At 65.9% G+C, this 19,981-nt stretch overlaps 1 protein-coding gene across 5 annotated transcripts; it reads right to left on the bottom strand.

Moving 5' to 3' along the window:
• Positions 1-1,095: 1,095 nt before the first annotated feature.
• LOC311512039 (G-protein coupled receptor 4-like) lies at positions 1,096-19,742 on the bottom strand. 5 transcript variants are annotated; one of them, XM_084613040.1, is made up of 3 exons: positions 18,417-18,590; positions 13,048-13,205; positions 1,096-3,320 (listed from the first exon to the last, which is right to left on the bottom strand). In XM_084613040.1, the coding sequence occupies exon 3, from the start codon at positions 3,023-3,025 to the stop codon at positions 1,928-1,930; it is 1,098 nt and encodes a 365-aa protein (XP_084469166.1). In that variant the 5' UTR covers positions 3,026-3,320; positions 13,048-13,205; positions 18,417-18,590; the 3' UTR covers positions 1,096-1,927. The 5 variants fall into 5 exon arrangements, with proteins under 5 accessions (XP_084469166.1, XP_084469167.1, XP_084469169.1 ...); XM_084613041.1 differs by having other exon boundaries at positions 13,123-13,205; XM_084613043.1 differs by lacking the exons at positions 13,048-13,205; positions 18,417-18,590 and adding an exon at positions 19,674-19,742.
• Positions 19,743-19,981: the final 239 nt, after the last annotated feature.

Here is a 19,981-nt window from a genome sequence, read left to right as displayed (position 1 = left end):
AGTGCCTGGCACGTCTGGGCCCTGATCCCCCCACGGAGCCCCCCTATCCTTCAGAGGGGCCCCTCCAGCCTCCCCCCAGGAAATAAATAATCCTAATTAACCATCAGGTCAGCAGCATTGCCTGGCACGAGACAGCCCCATCGACACGGAGGGGCACCCTCTGCTATCCACGCTGCAGACAGGGCTCCCCGCTAACGCACGGTCTGCCACCTAGGCGCACCTTCAGCCGGCTGCAGTAGTAGGCTCTTTTCTTCTGTAGACCAGCCACACCAGGGGGACTCATCCGTCCCCAAAGAGCCCCCTTGGCAGCAGGGAAGCAGGGCCCAGTTCCTGTAGCTGAGGACGTCTGCCATGCCAGGGTAGTCTCTAGGCTGATCAGCAGCCCAGGTCCGTGCATCGCTGGGCTCTGCGTGGTGCCCTTGGCGGTTTCCCTGGGGTGCGTGTTTGGGAGCTCGTCCTGCTGCACAGCAGCGCCCTCACCTGGCTGGCCACAGGGGGCACTGCCTGTACCAGTCGGGCGGGCAGCCCCAGCCCCCGCCTCCAGAGCAGGGGTAGGAGAAATCGGCTCTGGGTGGGATGCAGCCATGCAGGGGCACTAGGAAAAGCCACAGCAGAGCCGGGCACTGCCCAGATGCTTCTGCTCTGCAGTGCCCCATCCCATACCAGCCTGGGCACGGGGACAGGGGTGGGGCTGAGTCTGGGATTATTAATGGGAAGGGGCCAGGAGCTTCGCCCTGAAATATGGCGGGATGGCTCCTCTCAATCCCCAGTCACACACCCCATCCCTCCATCCCCACTCAGACCCTCCATTCATCCACCCCTCTCCAGTCACACCCTCCATCCGTCCCCAGTCACACACCCCATCCCCACTCACACCCTCCATCCATCCATCCCTCCCCAGTCACATCCTCTAACCTCCCCATCCCGTCACACTCTCCATCCAATCCCACTCACACCCTCCAACCTCTCCAGCTGCAGTGACACCATCCATCCCGCCCCATCCCGTCACACCCTCCAACCTCCCCATCCCGTCACATTCTCAATCCATCCCCAGTCACACCCTCCATCCCGCCCCATCCCCAGTCACACCCTCCATCCATCAATCCCGTCACACTATCCAGCCCCATTCACACCCTCCAACCATCCCCATCCCAGTGATGCCATCCATCCCCAGTCACACCCTCCATCCAGCCCCATTCACACCCTCCAACCATCCCCATCCCAGTGACGCCATCCATCCCCAGTCACACTCTCCATCCAGCCCCAGTCACACCCTCCATCCATCAATCCCCAGTCACACCCTCCAGCCATCCAGCCCCATTCACACCCTCCAGCCCTCCCCATCCTAGTGACACAATCCAGCCCCAGTCACACGCTCCATCCATCCATCCAGCCCCAGTCACACCCTCCATCTATCCAGTGGCTCTGTCCACCCATCGTTCTTCACAGCCTCTGGGTCAACCCAGCCTTATATATACCCCTCCATCCATTGCTCCAGCCCCCCCACCCCTTCATCCATTGCCATACACACCCATCATCATCCATCCCTATACACACACCTCTGACAATCTGTCTATCCCCATACAGTCATCCATCGCCAAACATCCGTTTGTATCATCCCTCCATCCTCCCCTCTCCCCCCCCCACCTCTCTGTCTGTCCGTCTGTCTACCCTGACACTCCTCTAGCCTGCCCAGGACCTAGCTGTATTTCGGCCATTCCCCCTTTCTCACGTGCCTGCAGAACCCAGGTGTCCGGCAGTCCTGGCAGAGCCCCCGTCAGGCCAAGCAGCCCCCTCCTGCGCCGTCCCCCCGGGGCCTCACTGGGCATGGCCGTATTGCACTGGGCCCCTGCATTATTATCATTAAGAACAATACTGTATTTACATCTCGTTTGCATCCAGGGCCGTGGTGCTGACTGGGGAGCGCTCAGGGGTTGAAAGTCAAGATCTTCATCTGCAGCTCCTCGTCGGGTGGGCCCAGGGGGGGCGGGGGCGGGGGCTGGGGGAGCGTGGGGAGCCGGCAGAAGCTGCTCTTCTTGGAGGAGAGCGGGGTGTCCAGGGTGAGCGAGGCAGTGGCCATCTCCTGGGGCTTGGAGCTGGTGAGGAAGCGCAGCAGGGTGGACAGGGCCTTGGCCACGTCGCTGCGGGCCCCCTCGTTGACGAAGCAGTACAGGATGGGGTCGGCCACGCAGTTGAGGCTGGTGAAGGCCAGCGAGCTGTGGTAGGCCACGAAGACCTTCTCCTCGAAGCTGCAATCGCAGGGCTTGCTGAGGTAGACGGCACTGCGGGAGAGCAGGATGACATGGTAGGGGGCGAAGCAGAACAGGAGGATGGCGATGAGGCTGAGGGCCAGCCGCTTGATCTTGGCTTTCTCCTGCTGCTCGGTGGAGACGTTGCCACGCACGGCCCGCAGGATGCCCTGGTAGGAGAAGAGCATGAGCACCCAGGGGAAGAGGAAGCCGATGAAGACCCGGTAGAGGTTCATCCAGGCCACCCACTCCTCCATGGGGTACTTCTCGAAGCAGAAGGTGTGGTTGTAGCGGTCGTGGAAGAGCTCGTTGTGGAAGAGCGGGGCCGAGTTGGCCCCGATCTCGATGGCCCAGACCACGGCACTCACCGCCACGGCTGTCTTGACCCGGCGCACCTTGGCGAAGCGCAGCGGGTGGGCCACGGCCAGGTAGCGGTCCACGGAGATGCAGCACAGGAAGGCGATGCTGATGTAGATGTTGGTGTAGAAGACGAAGCCGAAGAGCTTGCAGGACTCCTGCCCGTGGATCCAGTTGTCATAGTGCAGGAAGTAGTCGATCCACAGGGGCAGGGTGGCGATGTAGAGCAGGTCGGCCACAGACAGGTTGAGCAGGTAGATGCCCAGCTCATTGTGCTGCCGGACCTGCAGGTAGGCGGCCCACAGGGCCATGCAGTTGGTGGGCAGCCCCATGGTGATGACCATGATGTACAGCGTGGGGGGGAAGAGGTGGTCGATCTTGGAATCCACGTTGCAGCTCACCAGGGTGGTGTTGCACATTCTCAGTGCCAGCGGGTCCCCGGCATGGAGAGTCCGGCAGGCGTGGGGGGGGCTCCGCTCAGAGCAGGGGCTGCAATTCCCACAGGACCAAGCGGATCGTCCTGCAGGGGCAGCACTGGGGCAAGGTCTCCATAGCCCCAGGCTGGGCCCTGCTGTGGGGCCCCCTCACCCCAACCCCATCCGCCCTCCTCAGAGAAGCAGCCCTGGGTGCTCGTGGGAGGTCTAGCTGGCAGGGATGATCCAGGGGGTCAGAGGAGCTGCCTGCCCTACAGGTGGGGAGCCTGGGACACAGCTCCTGGGAAAGGAGGAGAGAGAGTTAGGGAGAGTACCAATCAGGGCATGTGCAGCCCCACATAGCCCCAGCCAGCTCCCCATGGCTCCTCACTCAACACCCCCTGCCAAGACCCCCAGGGGATCCTGTCTGCAGGCCCCCACATGACCCCCCAGCCAGCTTCCTGGCCCCCCCAGACCCCCTGCCCCCAGCCACCCCCCCACATGACCCCCTAACAATCACCAGCTGCCCACATCCTCCCCTCACAGGGCCTTACTCCAGCTCCCCACCCCATTGTCAGTGACCCCCGATAGCCCCCTGACTAGCCATCCCCAGCGGGTTCCAGATCCTGACCAGGGAGTGAGGGTCAGGCTGCATTGTGCCCCATGCCCTAGGGTCCCCACCCCTACCAGCCCTCCTGTGCATGGGAGAGGTCACCCTGCCCCGCTCTGGGAAATGCCTCACCCCCACTCTGGCAGCCCTGACCCCCCAGGCTGGGGGTTCCCAGGTCACGCGTGATTCTGCCTGGTAATTGGCATGTGCCCTGCACTAGTCACTGCCTGCCCACCCCCCATCCCCCTAGATCTACCTGGGAGTCTCTGAGCAGATCACCTACCCCCTATCCCACAGCCAACCCCCAGGGTTGTCCCCTGCACTGCACTGGTATGGCTATCCCACAGGCAGACATTTAAGACCCTACAATAACAAACCAGCACCATGTCCAGCATTCCTGAGAGACCCTCTAATAATAGATCTTTGCAGAGCCCAGTGCTCCTGAGAGAGACTACAATAACAAACCGATAGGGAGCTTGGTGCTCCCGAGAGACCCTACAATAACAGACCAGCACAGAGCCCAGCTGTGATGAAGTGGGAATTTTGTAATATTTTATGAAGCCTCTGTGTGCCTCAGTTTCCCTATAGCTGCATTGTTACCTAGTTGGGGGAGGGGGGAGTGGGGAGGGTGTGGAGGTCTGTTGGCTCCCTGGGCAGGCTAAAACCCAGGTCTGAGCGGCACCCAGCTGGCTGGGACTACATGGACCTTAATCCCCATGTCAGTGGAGAATCCATGAAGACAATGGCAAACCCAGTCACCGGGACTTTGACACCTTGCAACTGACCACCAGGGCTGGCCCCTCTTGGTGGGATGCTGGCAGGGTTTGCCCAGCTGGGGGACACTGGACTGGGGCGGGGAGGGGTGAAGTGTGGGCTGCAGGAAGCAGCCGGGGGCACACACCTGAATTGGGCCGGGGTGGGCAAAGGGCCAGGGTTCTGGGCTGGCCCGTTGCTCCCCAAGTCTGTACGAGTCTCCCCCAGGGCCTGACTCAGTGGGTCTTGCTGAGCGGAGCTCACAAAGGGAAGCAGGGGGCTGGCGGCCCAGGGGTCCAGCCTAGAGAGGCCATGAAGCCATGGGGCCTGACCCGGAGGAAGAGTGAGACCCCCAGGGGCTCTGGTGCACTGATGGGGCTTCCCAGAGACTGTTCCAAAGCTGGGCCATAGCCCTGACCCTGTGGATCCATGACACCAGCGCTTCCGAGAGACCCGACAATAACAGACCAGCGTGGAGCCCAGCACTCCTGAAAGACCCTACAATAACAAACCATAGCAGAGCCCAGCACTCGTGGGACACCCGACCATAACCGATCAGCGCTCCCAAGAGACCCGACAATAACAGACCAGCGTGGAGCCCAGCGCTCGTGGAAGACCCTAAAATAACAAAGCCGAGCCTTGCCTAGCACTGCAGGGCCCCAGCCTCAGAGCCACTCTCCATTCGGAAGCATATCTGCGGTGGAGCCCTCCCGGGTTTATTTACACAAGCAGGAATGCAGCGACGTCCAGGGCTCAGGCTGCAACCGGCCCCCTTGGCCCACGGCCCATTCACACACAGCCTGGGAGCGAGCGTGGCAGGACGGTCCCATGGGTCAGCGTGACCCGGCTGCCAGGGTGGGAGGCCGGCCAGCCGCCAGCCCCCTGGCTGTGCTGGGAGCGCACCCCCGCAGGGCAGGCTGGATGGCGCAGCAGCCCCAGCATGGCACCCGCTCGCCGGGCCCACAAGCCGGGCTGCTGCCACATGGCACTAGCGGGTCTGGGCCTGTCCCGTGTCCCAGCTGTGGCCGGGGCCAGGCCGGAGGCCAGTCGCTCTCGGGGCTGGGGGCGTCCTGTGAGCCATGGAGGGGAAACTGAGGCAGGGAAGGGGCACTGGGGCAGGTGATGGCAAGCCCACGCCGGGGCCAAACAGAGGGGCAGGGCTGGGGCCGGGCATGACGCAAACGTCTGCCCCCCCGGCTTTGGCACCTCCCCGCTCCTCCTTTCTCCTCAGTGGCCTGGCAACTAATGACCTGATCACTGCACAGAATCCCGGAGCGTGGCTGGGGCCGGGAATCCGAGCCAGACCCTCACCCGCCAGCCAACCTCCCCCTGCCCCCCAGCCAGACCCCCTCCCAGACCCCCCTAAACCCTCAGCCAGCTGCCTCTGCCCCCCAGCCAGCACCCTCTCTCACCCTGCCATACCCCCTCAACCCTACAGCCAAACCCCCTGCCCTGCACCAGACCTCCCAAATCCTCAGCCAGATGCCCCTGCCCCCACTAGCCTGATCCCCCCACCCCATAGTTTGCCTCCAGCCAACCCCCCTCTGCCCCTGCCAGATCTCCCTAAATCCACAGCTAGATTCCCCCCTGCCCCACGAAACCCCCCAGCCAGCCCCCTGTCCCTCACCAGAACCCCTCACCCCTGCCAATCCCCGTGTCCCATCACCTCCTCCCCCCCAAGCCACCTTCCAGACAGACCCCCAGCTTGAGTCCCCCCCTGCCCCTGCCAGTTCCACCCCCAAGCCAGCACCACCTCTCACCCAGTAACATCAGCATCCCCAGCTTCCCTCCCCCTCCACCAGCCAGCGTCCTCCCCCCAGCCGGGCTCTCCCTGCCCACAGCTCCCCCTTACTGTGGGGGGGGGGGAGGGGGAAGCCACCGGGACTGATCAGGTGCAGCTTGTGTGGCTGCTGGAGGAAAACCGGAACCACTGGCCATGGGCACGAGCATCTTTAGCACGGATTAGCTGGGCGCAGTGTGGGGCTGCCCTCCCGACGGCTTCCTGCCTCCCCGGGGCCCTGGCACCCCCAGGGCACCCCGACATGCCCACCCTGGTCCAGATCCCCCTCCGCTGGCACCTGACTGCGCCTTGGGTGGGGGCACCCCGCGAGGGAGCAGCACCAGCACCAGCCAGAAACCAGGAGCCATGTCACCACTGCGCGTCCGACTGACAGGACAGTGCCGGGGCAGAGTCAAGGGTGGGGGGGTGTGAAGGGGCAGAGTCAAGGGGTGACAGGGAGGGGAGTGAAGGGGGCAGAGTTAAGGGTGGGATGGAGCAGGGAGAAGGGGCAGATAAGGTCAGTTGGGGAAGGTGCCAGCTGCCAGGGGGCAGAGTTAAGGGTGGAACCAGGGGGGCAAAGGGGCAGAAATAAGGGTGGAGTGAGACGGGCAAAGTTAAGGTCAGCTGGGGATGGTGCCCAGGGCAGAGTTAAGGCTGCAAAGAGCTCTGCTGGGAGGCTCGGGCCTGTTCAGAATCAAGGCAGGAGAAGGAGTTAATGTAGGGGAAGTGAATTTCACCTGAGGGTGGGGCCAGGGGCTAAGCTGGGAGGGGCGATGGCTGGAAGCTGGGGGAGGAGGCTGGAGACCAGGAGTCAGGAGGGGCAATAGATGGGAGCTGAGAGGGGGTGGGGCTTCAGGCTGGGGACTGGGCCAGGGAGTTGGGGGGTGATGGCTGGAGAATGAGGGGTGTTGATAAGGGCCAGGAGACTGGGGCCGGAGCTGGCTGGAAGTGGAGGGGGGAGGGGGCTGGGGAGTGGTGGGTGGAGGCTGGGAGCCAGGGGGCCAGGCAGGGTGGGGGCCGGCTGGAGGGTGATGGCTGGGGGCAGGGGCTGGGGCCAAGAGGCTGGAGGGTGATGGCTGGGGGCAGGGGCTGGGGGCCAGGAGGCTGGTGGCCGGGGTCCAGGAGGCTGGGGGGTGATGGCTGGGGACCAGGAGGGCGGGGCTGGCTGAGGCCAAGCGCAAGGGGCCCAATGGCGCTGGCTGGGCCGGCAGCCACGGGCAGGTGAGCGCGACCTTTCCAGGCCCCTAATCCACTAATCCCCCCGGCTGGCCCGGAACGCCCCTGCTGGGCGCCAAAGGGCAAAGGCAAGCGAGCCAGCAGCCCTGTGAGATGAGATTCCAGGGCCCAGCGCAGCCCCAACGGGACCCCCTGGCCCCAGAGCACCAGCGCCAGGCCCAATCCCATTGGAGCTCCCCCAACGGGGCCCTATCCTGCCAGAGCCCTGCATCCTCCCCATGGGGCCCGATCCCGCTGGAGCCCCCCGCAACATGGCCCAATCCTGCCAGAGCCTCGTACCCCCCCCCCCGAGGGACCTGATCCCACCAGAGCCTTGCACCCCCCCCAGCGGGGCCCGATCCCACCAGAGACCTACATCCTCCCCATAAGGCCCGATCCTGCCAGAGCCCCCCCAACGGGGCCCAATCCTGCCAGAGCCTAGTACCCGCCCCAGAGAGGCCTGATCCACCAGAGCCTCGCACCCACTGCAATGGGGGCTGATCCCACCAGAGCCCCGCAACCCCAATGGGGCCTAATCCTGCAAGAGCCTCGCACCCCCCCCAGCAGGGCCCGATCCCACCAGAGCCCCCCCCAACATGGCCCAATCCTGCCAGAGCCTAGTACCCCCCCCAGAGGGGCCCGATCCCACCAGAACCCTCCCAAGGGGCCCGATCCTGCCAGAGCCCCCCCATCCCCCCCAACAGGGCCTGATCCCGCCAGAACCTCGTACCCCCCCAGCGGGGCCTGATCCCACCAGAGCCCCCCCAATGGGGCCCAATCCTGCTAGAGCCCCGGATCCCCCCCAACGGGTCCTGATCCCGCCAGAGCCCCGGATCCCCCCCAACGGGTCCTGATCCCACCAGAGCCCCACACACCCCCAGCGGGGCCCAATCCCGCCAGAGCCCCTCGCCATGCCCCCATCCCAACAACAGCCCTGATGGTTCTGTCCTGGCTCCTCTCCAAGGGCCCGGCAGCCCCGGGCCGCTCCCTGGGGTGGGTAACAGCCCACTACTGCTGCCATCTGGCAGCTCCTCGGTGCCAGGTTCTATCCCCACCCAGGGTTGATAGAATAAAAATTAGTGGCATGACCTGGCTCCTTTGGCTGGGGCTAAGGACAGAGAGCTCATGTCTGAGAGCATCTGCACTGAGGGTGGGGGGGCACAAGCCAATGGACCTGGCTTGGCTGGGAAGGGGAAATTCCCCTCCTCATAGCATGGAGTGACCGGAGGGTAAAGACTGGTGGGGATCAGGGGTCAGCAGCACCAGGGTGAGGTGAGGGGGTGGCTCCATCTGTCCCTGCCCCCATCCCAGCCCTCTTATTGCCAACCAAGGCCAGACCCAGTTCCCTGGCAATGGGTGCTTTATTTGCATCGCAATTCATGCCCGATTAGATAGCGCCATCCCCGCACACCCTGTACCTTTGATCCCGGTTACTGGCTGTGGGGCTGGACTGCGGGGCCTTTGCTCCCATTGTTTGGGGCCTTGCGGTAGGGCAGGCTGGGATCTTGGCCAGGCTGGCCTCCTCCAGGGGGGGTTCTTAGAGTACCCAAATTCAGGCAGGGGGGCAGCGTCCTTCTCCATATATCACAGATGGGGAAACTGAGGCACTGATTGGCAGGAAGGGATCCGCATCAAATGAGTGAGTGACAGAGCTGGGTTAGAAACCAGGAGTCGTGGCTCCCAAACTCATAAAGCAAGCTGGGGGGTTAAAGTGAGTGGTTAGAGCTGGGGGGTCTGGGAGTCAGGACTCCTGGGTTCTAGTCCCAGCTCAGGGAGGAGAGGGGCACCCAGTGGGTTGGGGGGTCTCTAAAAGGACCTGTTGATTGGGCCTCAGGGAAGCTGCTGGTCAGATCCCAATAAAAACACCGAATTTTTACTGAAACAAAGGAAAATGCTTCACCCTTCACCCACTGGCCGGAGCAGGTGCCCTCCGGGCTCCATCCCTGGGCTCAGGCCCTGGTGCCAGCTGGGCTGTTAGCAGTAACAATCCCCCATCTCATGGCCAGACCCCCCAAGGGGCTGCAGCCCCAAAGCCACTAATAAGGGTTGTAAACAGGGTTTGGGGATAGAACGCGGATATCCAGATACGGAGGCCTCCTCGGGAGGGCTGGGGGCCCTGGGCACAAGAGCAATGAAGGGGATATCCCACAAAGCACCTGGCGTCCCCGGGCACGAGGAAACCACCCACAGTGCACCTGGCCTGCCCCCTCACGAGGGGACAAGGGAATATCCCACGATGCACCTGGCTTACCGCCACATGAAGGGAGGAGGGAATATTTTATAATGCACCTGGCCTCCCCCCACCCCCCGCATGAGGGAATGGCCCACAATGCACCTGGCCTGCCCCCACACAAGGGGAGGAGGGAATGGCCCACAGTGCACTTGGCCTGCCCCAGGCAGACAGCTCCCGAGGGGTGGATTGGCCATGGGGCCAGTGAGGCCCATGGTTTGGCTCTGGGCTGACTGGAGGAGATGGGGAGCCCTGACCCATTTCTGAGGAGGGACCGCATCTTGGGGCTAGGATGCCTGGGTCCTGATGCCCCCACCTGGGCATTGGGGGCACCCCTGTGGGACGAAGAGGGACCCTGCTGGGTGGGAAACTCCCTGGGAACATTGCCAGGGACACCTGGGGCGAAGGCAAGGGGTGCCTTGGGTTGAGCTAGGGGCTGACATGTACTTTCTGCCCCTGTCCCCAGCGACCCAGCTTAGGCCTGGCCAGTGGGGTGGGAAGCTGTGGGATGCAGGGCTTGGCCAGTGGAGGCTGTAGGACGGGGAACTGCAGGGCTGGGGGCTCTGGTCTGGCCGCACCCTTATCGAGCCCCCAGCCCTGCAGAGGAGGGGGTAACTGAGCTGCTGCTCCAGAATTCTGGTTCTCCCCCCACCCCCGACCGCCGCCTTCCTTGGACATTTTGGGACTTTCCAGGGTTGGGAGGAAACTGGCCACTTGTCCACTTCCTTCCCAGTCAGACCCATCCTGCCACCCCACTGCCCAACCCCACTCCCCCGGCTGCCTGACACCCCCCACCACGCCAGTGTCCAACACCCCCCCACTCCCCCGGCTGCCCAACACTCCTCACCCGCCAGGGTCCAACACCCCCCCACTCCCGCGGCTGCCCGACACTCCTCACGCGCCAGTGTCCAACACCCCCCCACTCCCCCGGCTGCCCAACACTCCTCACCCGCCAGGGTCCAACACCCCCCCACTCCCCTGGCTGCCCAACACTCCTCACCCGCCAGTGTCCAACACCCCCCCACTCCCCCAGCTGCCTGACATTCCCCACCTGCCAGTGTCCTACACCCCCCCACTCTGCCGGCTGCCTGACACTCCCCACCCCCCACTACCCAACACCCCCCACTCCATCAGCTGCCCGACACTCCCCACCCACCAGTGTCCAACACTCCCTCGGCTGCCCGACACTCCCCACCCCCCACTACCCAACACCCCCCCACACTCCCCTGGCTGCCCGACACTCCCCACCCCCACTACCCAACACCCCTCCACTCCCCCGGCTGCCCGACACTCCCCACTCCCCACCCCCCACTACCCAACACCCCCCTACTCCATCAGCTGCCCGACACTCCCCACCCACCAGTGTCCAACACTCCCTCGGCTGCCCGACACTCCCCACCCCCCAGTACCCAACATCCCCCCACTCCCCTGGCTGCCCGACACTCCCCACCCGCCAGTGTCCAACACGCCCCCACTCCCCCGGCTGCCTGACTCTCACCCCACTCCCCATTGCCAACCCCCCCCCCCCCCGACACACACACACCCGGCCGCCTGATGCTCCCGACCCCCCTTCACCTCCCTGCTGCCTGACACTCCCTGCCCCTCAGCAGCCGGACACCTCCCCTCCTCCCCTCCCACACAGCTGATGGTAGAAGGGAGGTGGCTGAGCGCTGGGGAGCATTGAGGGGTGCCCTGGCTGGCTCTGCCCCTTCTCAGGTCACCCAGAGGAAGCAGGGAGCTGGTGGCTCTGGGCTGGGCTAGCCAGGAAGCTGCTTGAGGATGGAAGCCTCTGGGCTCCCAGGACGAGCCAGAACTTGCGGCCCTCACTCTGCCCCCCAGGCCTGCTCTCCAGCTGGGGACCGCCTGCCCCATTGCTCCAGCGAAAGCGCTAACCCAGGCCTGCCCCACCCGCAGGAGCCCAGGAATTCGTCCCTCCAGAGACTTGGCTGGATGGACTCTGCCCAGTCCAGCCCCACAGGCCAAGTGGCCTGGAACACAGAGAGCGGAAGGGACGTAACCAAAGTCTATAGGGAGTCGTTCGGAGCCATTGGAATGGAACCCAGGAGTCCTGGCTCCCAGGCCCGAGCAATCCCCACTACACCCCACTCTCGTCTCAGAACTGGGCGTAGAACCGAAAAGTCCTGGCTCCTAGCCCCCTGCTCTGACCACTAGACCCCACTCCCCTCTCAGAGCTGGGGAGAGAACCCAGGAGTCCCAGCCCCCAGCAATACCCAATAAGCCCCGCTCCCCTCCCCGAGCTGGAGCCTGGCGGGGCTGAGCAGCGCTGTGTGAGCCGGGTGAGGCCGGAGCTGTGGTGTGTTAGTGATGCCGGTTACTGTGTAACCAGCTGGCTAGCGGCTGGGCTGGGGAAGGGGGGCTGGAGAAGGGGGGCTGGGCCCACCCGACGCCTGGGGCCATATCCTGGTCACTGTGGACCCCTCCCCATCACGTGGCACGTTGGGCCCCGTCTCCCCACCATTTCATGAGATCCAGCGGGCAGCGCATTGGCATGGCCAGAGAGGGCCCGGTGCCATGCCCGGGAGCGGGCCCAGGGACCTGCCCCACAGCTTCCAGGGGGCCCTTTCCTTCCGATGAAACCAGGGGCACGACAGCTCAGCCGGGAGCTGTGCCTGGGCCAGTGCGACTGTATGATGCCCCTCACTCCCAACCCACAGCCCCCTGCTAACCCAGCCCTGGGCTCCCCACAACCCAGCCAGCACCCCTCACTCCCAACCCACAGCCCCCGGCTGGCCCAGCCCTGGGCTCCCCCCAACCCAGCCAGCGCCCCTCACTCCCGACCCACAGCCCCCGGTTGGCCCAGCCCTGGGCTCCCCCCAACCCAGCCAGCGCCCCTCACTCCCGACCCGCAGCCCCCTGCTAACCCAGCCCTGACCCCCTCCCTACCTCTGCCAGCGCCCCTCACTCCCGACCCACAGCCCCCGGCTGGCCCAGCCCTGGGCTCCCCACAACCCAGCCAGCGCCCCTCACTCCCGACCCGCAGCCCCCTGATAACCCAGCCCTGACCCCCTCCCTACCTCTGCCAGCGTCCCCCACTCCCGACCCACAGCCCCCGGCTGGCCCAGCCCTGGGCTCCCCACAACCCAGCCAGCGCTCCTCACTCCCAACCCGCAGCCCCCTGCTAACCCAGCCCTGACCCCTTCCCTACCTCTGCCAGCGCCCCTCACTCCCGACACACAGCCCCCAGCTGGCCCAGCCCTGGGCTCCCCCCAACCCAGCCAGCGCTCCTCACTCCCAACCCGCAGCCCCCTGCTAACCCAGCCCTGACCCCTTCCCTACCTCTACCAGCGCCCCTCACTCCCGACCCACAGCCCCCAGCTGGCCCAGCCCTGGGCTCCCCCCAACCCAGCCAGCGCTCCTCACTCCCGACCCGCAGCCCCACTGGTATTTCTGCCAGTACCATTGAGCAGAGCTAACATTACCCTGCTCCGAGCGCAGCGTCCCGGAGCCCGAAGTGTGTGGGGAAGGAAGGGGGGGCCCCTGCCCTGTGGGCTCACCCGGAGGGTCCTGCCGACTGGCCTGTCAGTGGGGCCACAAGGTCCCAAGGAAGGCGGGATGGTGCGAGGACGAAGGACGCTGCCTGACACAGAGAGAGAGAGACAGTGGATGAGATCCTGGGGGGCATCACCCCAGGGTAGGGGGCTCCTGTCCTCAGCCCCCCACCAGCCCCGCCCAGTGGGCCCCCAAGGCCATCCCAGGTAGGTTTCAGCACCCTGAGGGTGGGGGCCCAGAGGGAGGCAGCGTGTCCAGCCCCAGCCCCCCTTTCCCTCCTCTGCTCAGGGCTCCTCTGTCTGCCCATTACCAGCCGCAATGACATTAGCCCAGCCCAGGCCCCGCTGCCCACCTGCTGCCCACGCAGATGGACCTGAGGGAGAGACGCTCCCTCCCCAGCCCCCTGATTGTCCCCCACACCATCCCCTCCTCATGCCAGCCCACCTTCCCAGCCCACTCCACAGCCCCTCATTCCCCAGACAGCCACCTCCTCCCCATGCCAACTCACCCTCTCAGCCCCCTCCCCAGCCCCATATCCCCCCCACGGCCACCCCTTCCCCAGCCCCCCATATACCACACAGCGACTCCCCTCCCCAGCCCCCTTATCCCCCCCACAGCTACCCCCGACCTAACCCCCCAGCCAACCCCAGCCAGCCAGACCCACCCTGTCACACACACACCCCACGGGCATGAACTGGGCCTCTGCTGGTATCCCCAGCACCTGAGTCCCCCTCCTGCCCTCTGGCGGTGAGGACTGGGGTCCCACCCCCCTCTCCTCTGAGCATGCAAGCAGTCCCAGGCGTGAAGGGGTTAAAGCGTCCCCCCAGGCTGGCCCAGCCGGGACCAGCCCCCCAGCTGGTGCACTTGCGGCAGCCTGTGCTCTCAGCCCAATTCGATTACCCCAGTGCGGGGCTATTTATAACCTGCTTGCCCGTCTGCGCGGCCGGATGTGCCAGGGTCTCGCGCTGCAGCCCAGCTGGGCCCCGGCGGCCACACACCAGGACAGAGCCGCACCAGCCTGTCCTTGGAGTCTGGGCAGGGGAGCTCGTGGCTATGCCAGGCCTGGCCTCTGCCAGCAGGGGGTGCTGTGGGGAGTGGGGCAGGAGTTGGCTTGCGGGGAGCCCCCAGCTACCCCAGTCCCTGCATGAGGCCATCGCAGGGGACTCTCAGGAATCACTTTCCGGAAGCTGGGAGGCAAGAGATGGGGGTGGGCAGATCAACTCCAATTGTGCCAAACTATCTAGACTCCTGCTGTGACCCCTCCCCACATGGGTGCCCCTCAATCCCTACACACAGCCCCCCGCCATCGCAATCTGACCCGCCCAGCTCTGCTCCAGGCAGAGGGCAGCAGGGCTGGGTGCTACCCACACGATGGGCCTCATTGCCATGGGCCAACTGCTGCCCTGCAAAAACCACGCAAGAGTCTCGGCGTGTCAGTCCAAGCCCAACGGGCAGCCCACGACTGTAAACTTGGCTCTTAGCCCTGCCCCAGCTCCGCCAGCCGGGGGCACGGGTGTGTGCGGGGGGGAACCAGGGAGACTGGCATCGGGGGTGCTCTAGGAATGGCTCTAGTGGTCCTTCCACAGCTATCCCACAATGCCTTGGGGCCCATGCTGCACCCCACAGCTATCCCACAATGCCCTGGGGCCCGTGCCACACTCCGCAATGCCCTGGGGCCCATGCCACTCCCTACAATGCCCTGGGGCCCGTGCTGCTCCCCACTGCTATCCCACAATGCCCTGGGGCCCGTGCCACACCCCACAATGCCCTGGGGCCCGTGCCGCACCCCACTGCTATCCCACAATGCCCTGGGGCCTGTGCGAAATCATCTGCACCCGAGTGCTGTTGAGAGCGAAGCTGGGAATTGTGGAATAGCTTCCAAGAGTGCATTGCTGCCAACCTGGCCCTGTGCCCCAGGAGCGCCTTGGCCCCTCCCCTGCCCACTGGGAGGGGGAGCCGTGGGGCTGGCAGCAGGGCCCTGGCCGGGGACAGGACAGCCCCCTTGGGGGGATTCCAGCCCCCGCCCAGGGCGCTGCCAATGCCCGGGCTCCGAGGCCTGGCCGCTCAGCCGCGGCTGGCACCCTAGGGGTTAATATTCCCCAGGGGGCAGCTGGCTCCGGGCAGCCAGTTCAGAGCTATGGGGAACAAGTCGGCAAATTAGTTTGTCTCAGGCGACGTCACCGTGGGCAGTTCTGCCACGGGGGGAGGGGAGGGGACATGCCCCCTCCCCCCATGGGTCAGCCCTGACCATGCCCCACAATGGGGATGAAGGGCCGAGACCAGCCAGGCCCCCGACAGACCTCAACGGCCCAGGCCCTGTGCCCAGATGTCATCCCAGCCCCTTGGGCGACCAACCCCTGCTCTGACCAGCCCCTGGCAACGGGATTATGGGGAAAGGTGGGGGCTATGGGTGCTGCCTCTAAACAGCCACCGGGCAGGCAGTGCCCAGGAGCTGGGTCTTGGGGGGGGGGGGGCTGGCAGAGCTCCCAGCATGGGGGAGGGTTAGGGGTCAGAGCCCAGGGACTGGCGGAGCTTTCTGCAAGGGGCTGGAGGTCAGAGCCCAGGGGCTGAGGCTGCAGGGAGGGACTGGCAGAGCTCCCTGAAGGGGCTGGGGGTCAGAGGCTGGCAGTGGGGCTGGCAGTGCTCCCTGCAAGGGCCGGGGGTCAGAGCCTGAGGTCGGGGGGGGGGGCTGGCAGAGCTCCCTGAAGGGGCTGGGGGTCAGAGCCCAGAGGCTGGGGAGTTTGGGGCTACCAGAGCTCCCTGCGGGGGCTGGGGGTCAGAGCCTGAGGTGGGTTTTGGGGGCAGCTAGCTTCTCCCGAACCCCCCAGGTGCTGGGTCACTGCCCCCTGGCACCAGTGTCGGCGGAGACAAGTCCTGGGGTCTGCGCTGGCAGGGAGGGGAACCCTGGCAATGGGAGCTGAGCTCAGGGTCCCCTCCCAGCCAGAGTCCCTCCTGGGTCCTGTTCCCAGCCATGTCCCTGGCTCTGTGGGTTGGGGCCAGCCCCTGCCCCTCGGCTTGGTGCCTCAATTTCCCCCAATGACCCGGACACTCCTCCCTGCTGGGAACGTGCTGGGAGTGCGGCTGGAGGGGTGGGGTCTGGCACCAGGATTCCTGCAGGCTGCAGAGGTGGCCTGGGAAATAGGGCAGGGCCCCTCTTCTGGGGGCCAGGGGCCTAGAGTGAGGGGTCATGTCCTGCCAGCCCTCATCCTTTCGCCCCTCCATAGGGGCTGGATACAGCCGTCACAGCTCATCCTACCTTCCCGGCACCCCGAGGAACCAGGTTTGGGCTACTCCCAGCCCCTGCCGGGCAGGGCCCATCTTGGCCATGTCTGGGCAGCGCCCGGTGGGAAAGGCACTTGGGCAGGGCTGGGGCCCCTGGTGTGCCAGCAGCACAGAGAATTAATGGCTCAAGTCTGGGCACCCCCTGCAGCTGCCGCTCCAAAGTCTCCTCTCTGGCCTGTCACACAGACATGGCACCTGCCCATCCTGCCCGCAGCACTGGCCAACACCCCTCAACTGGACCCCCCCACCCCAAACCTGGCCAGGGTCCCTCCACGCCAAACCCAGCTGCGGGGTGAGCCAAGAGCAGCCCGGGAACAGCCACGTTTTCACTCACTTTGCACCCATATTTGGGGCCAGGCCCCCAGCCCCTGCAATGTCCCCAGCCCCCCCAACCCATTGGGAAACTTCGGCCCCAGGTGAAAGCACCCTAGCTCCAATTTACCCCAGTCACCGGTCCAGCACCACCTGCCCAGGCTGCGCCCAGCTCTGGGGAGGGCTCCCAAATTCACTGTTTATTTCCAGTGTCCAAGGCGACCCGGCTTTGGCCGCTTGCTGGGAGCCCCAGCCCAGGTCTCCGTGTGGGGGTGCTGGGCTCCTCTGCTGCTTCGCGCGGTGAGTGACGCCCTCCCCCAGCATCGCTGCCCACGGGCTATGCTGCCCTTGGGGCCTGGCACATGTGCTAGGGGCTGTCGGTGCCTCCTTGGTTCCTGTCCTGTGCGCCCCTCCCGGCCCCTTGTCTCCCCTGCAGAGCTGAGTCAAGTTACAACCCACGTCCCCCAGCTCCTGCCCTGTCCACACCTGACCCCCCTCGCTCCACGCTAGTACCTGCTGGGGGGCAGGCCAGTGCAGAGGGAGCCCAGCCATGGACGCCTGCTCTGAGTGCATAGTGCGGCATGGCCACCGTCGCTGGGCGAGCTGCAGAGAACTCCGGGCCCCACACACCAGGACTCCGGTGCCAGGCCCCTAGCAGAGCTGGCCGTTTGTCATGGCACACGGGCCAGGACCCAGTGTTGTTCCCTGTCTGGGGCTCAACACAAAAACTGGCCTCATTTCCCTGCGGCCCCTCAGGCCAGAGCCCGCTGGGGATGTCTGCGGGGGTGGGATCCTGGGCGTGGCTGGCTACCGCCCAGTGCCGGGCACTCACCCTGCAGCGGGCAGCGCTCTCAGATGGTGCCACTGGTCCTCCCCACCCGGCCTTACACCCTGTGACCGCCCCCAATGAGACCCCGAGTCAACCTGCCAGCTGCCTCCCAACCCCTCCCGCTCTTCTGAATGGCTCCACCCAAACTCATATCAGCTACATGGGGCAGGACAGCTCCCACCCCACCACTGCAAGTGCCCCGTAGCCCCTGCTACCCCAGCCCTGGGCTCCCCACATCTGCCAGTGCCCCTCACTCCCGGGGAGAAGTGACCCAGGCATCGGGGTCACCTGACCAGCAGGGGGCGATGCTGCCCCAAACCTGGCTCCGAGCCTTTAGCCCGACAGGTTCTGGGAGGGGTTAAATTGGCAGAGGATTGAGCCATGGGGCAACCCCCAGAGCCCAGGAGGGGACACCTGGCCCAGCCCCACCAACTCTCTTCCCAAAGTGGCGAGTTCTGCCCTATTCAGGAGCCAAGAAGGACACCTGCCCCAGGGGAGATGGACTGATGGGTGGGGGCAAGAAAGGGCAGGTGAGAGCATGGGAGTATCCTGAGGGGCAGGGGGGGCAGGGGGAGCAGGGATACCCTGGAGGGAGGGGATCTCCTGGGGGCAGGAGGGGGGCAAAGAGCGGGAGGAGGGCAGGGGGGACTTTGCCCTCCCAGGACAATTCCCCAACTCCCTGCCCCCCGGCCATCCCCACACCGTGCAGGGCTCTGATCTCCCCTGAACCCAATGTCTTGACACCCCTTTCTCCCCCCCATGCCCACACCCGGGCACCCCCAGCCCCACATGTCAGCACCCCCCCCCCGTGTCCCCCTCCTGGGCACCCTCAGCCCCACATGTCAGCGCCCCCATCAGCCCGTGACGTGGTCTCACCGTGCAGGACTCCCAGGACAGAGGGTCACCGGAGGAGGGAGCGCAGGGGGCAGGGTCCGTACCCCCCAGCTGGGCCGTCTCCGCCTGGTGCCATGGGGCCCCTCGTGCCAGCCCAGCCCCTCGCCCTCCGTGGGTCAATCCTGGGGCAGCTCCGGGTCCGGGCGGCGTCCAGAGGCGCCGGCTCCGCGCGACTGAAGGACCCAGGGAGGGAGCCGCAGCCTCAGCCCGGCCCCGCCGGCGGGTTAACCCCTGCGCTGCCGGACCCCCCCCCCCCGCGGCGGGTGAACCCCTGTACTGCCGGATCCCCCCCGGCGGGTGAACCCCTGAGCTACCGGCTCCCCCCCCCCGGCGGTGAACCCCTGAGCTACCGGATCCCCCCCCCCCGGCGGTGAACCCCTGTACTGCCGGATCCCCCCCGGCGGGTGAACCCCTGCGCTGCCGGACCCCCCCCGGCGGTGAACCCCTGAGCTACCGGCTCCCCCCCCGGCGGTGAACCCCTGTACTGCCGGATCCCACCCCCGGCGAGTGAACCCCTGAGCTACCGGCTCCCCCCCCCGGCGGTGAACCCCTGTACTGCCGGCTCCCCCCCCGGCGGTGAACCCCTGAGCTACCGGCTCCCCCCCCGGCGGTGAACCCCTGCGCTGCCGGACCCCCCCGGCGGTGAACCCCTGAGCTACCGGCTCCCCCCCCCCGGCGGGTGAACCCCTGTACTGCCGGATCCCCCCCCCGGCGGTGAACCCCTGAGCTACCGGCTCCCCCCCCCCGGCGGGTGAACCCCTGAGCTACCGGCTCCCCCCCCGGCGGGTGAACCCCTGTACTGCCGGCTCCCCCCCCGGCGGGTGAACCCCTGCGCTGCCGGACCCCCCCCGACGGGTGAACCCCTGAGCTACCGGCTCCCCCCCTCCGGCGGTGAACCCCTGAGCTACCGGCTCCCCTCCCCCCCGGCGGGTAAACCCCTGTACTGCCGGATCCCCCCCCCCGCCGGCAGGTGAACCCCTGCGCTGCCGGACAACTCCCCCCCCGGCGGGTGAACCCCTGAGCTACCGGCTCCCCCCCCCCCCCCACGGCGGGTAAACCCCTGTACTGCCGGATCCCCCCCCGCCGGCGGATGAAGCCCTGAGCTACCGGCTTTCCCGCCCCGGCGGGTGAACCCCTGTACTGCCGGCTCCCCCCCCAGGCCGGCGAGTGAACCCCTGCGCTACTGGCCTCACAGGCAGGTTAACCCTTGAACTGCCGACCCCCCGCCAGCAGGCTAACCTCTTCTCTGCCAGCCTCCTCCAGCGGGTTAACCCCTTCACTGCTGGACTCCCCGTGTTGCCGAGCTCCCCAACCAGTGGGTTAACTCCTGCAGCGTCAGCCCCTGATGAGCAGTGTCAGCCCCTGCAGCGCCCCCGCCCCCCCGTGAGCGGGTTTAACCCCTTCAGCACAAGCATGGCGAGGAAACGTGATTAACCCCTTCAGCACCAGACTCCCAACAAGCGGGGTTAACCATTTCACTGTCAGCACCCCCAGCGAGTGGTGTTCACTGACAGCCTTCCCGAACGAGGTTAACCCCTGCAGTGCCA

Source organism: Lepidochelys olivacea, assembly GCF_965140295.1.
Source record: "Lepidochelys olivacea isolate rLepOli2 genome assembly, chromosome: 23".
In the NCBI taxonomy this organism is placed as follows: Eukaryota; Metazoa; Chordata; order Testudines; family Cheloniidae; genus Lepidochelys; species Lepidochelys olivacea.
The sequence above is the reverse complement of the archived record's forward strand: the minus strand, read 5'-3'. Positions and strand labels throughout refer to the sequence as shown.

Excerpts from the sequence above, each read along its gene's own strand:
- LOC311512039 (XM_084613043.1), bottom strand. The coding sequence starts at position 3,025 with ATGTGCAACACCACCCTGGTGAGCTGCAACGTGGATTCCAAGATCGAC.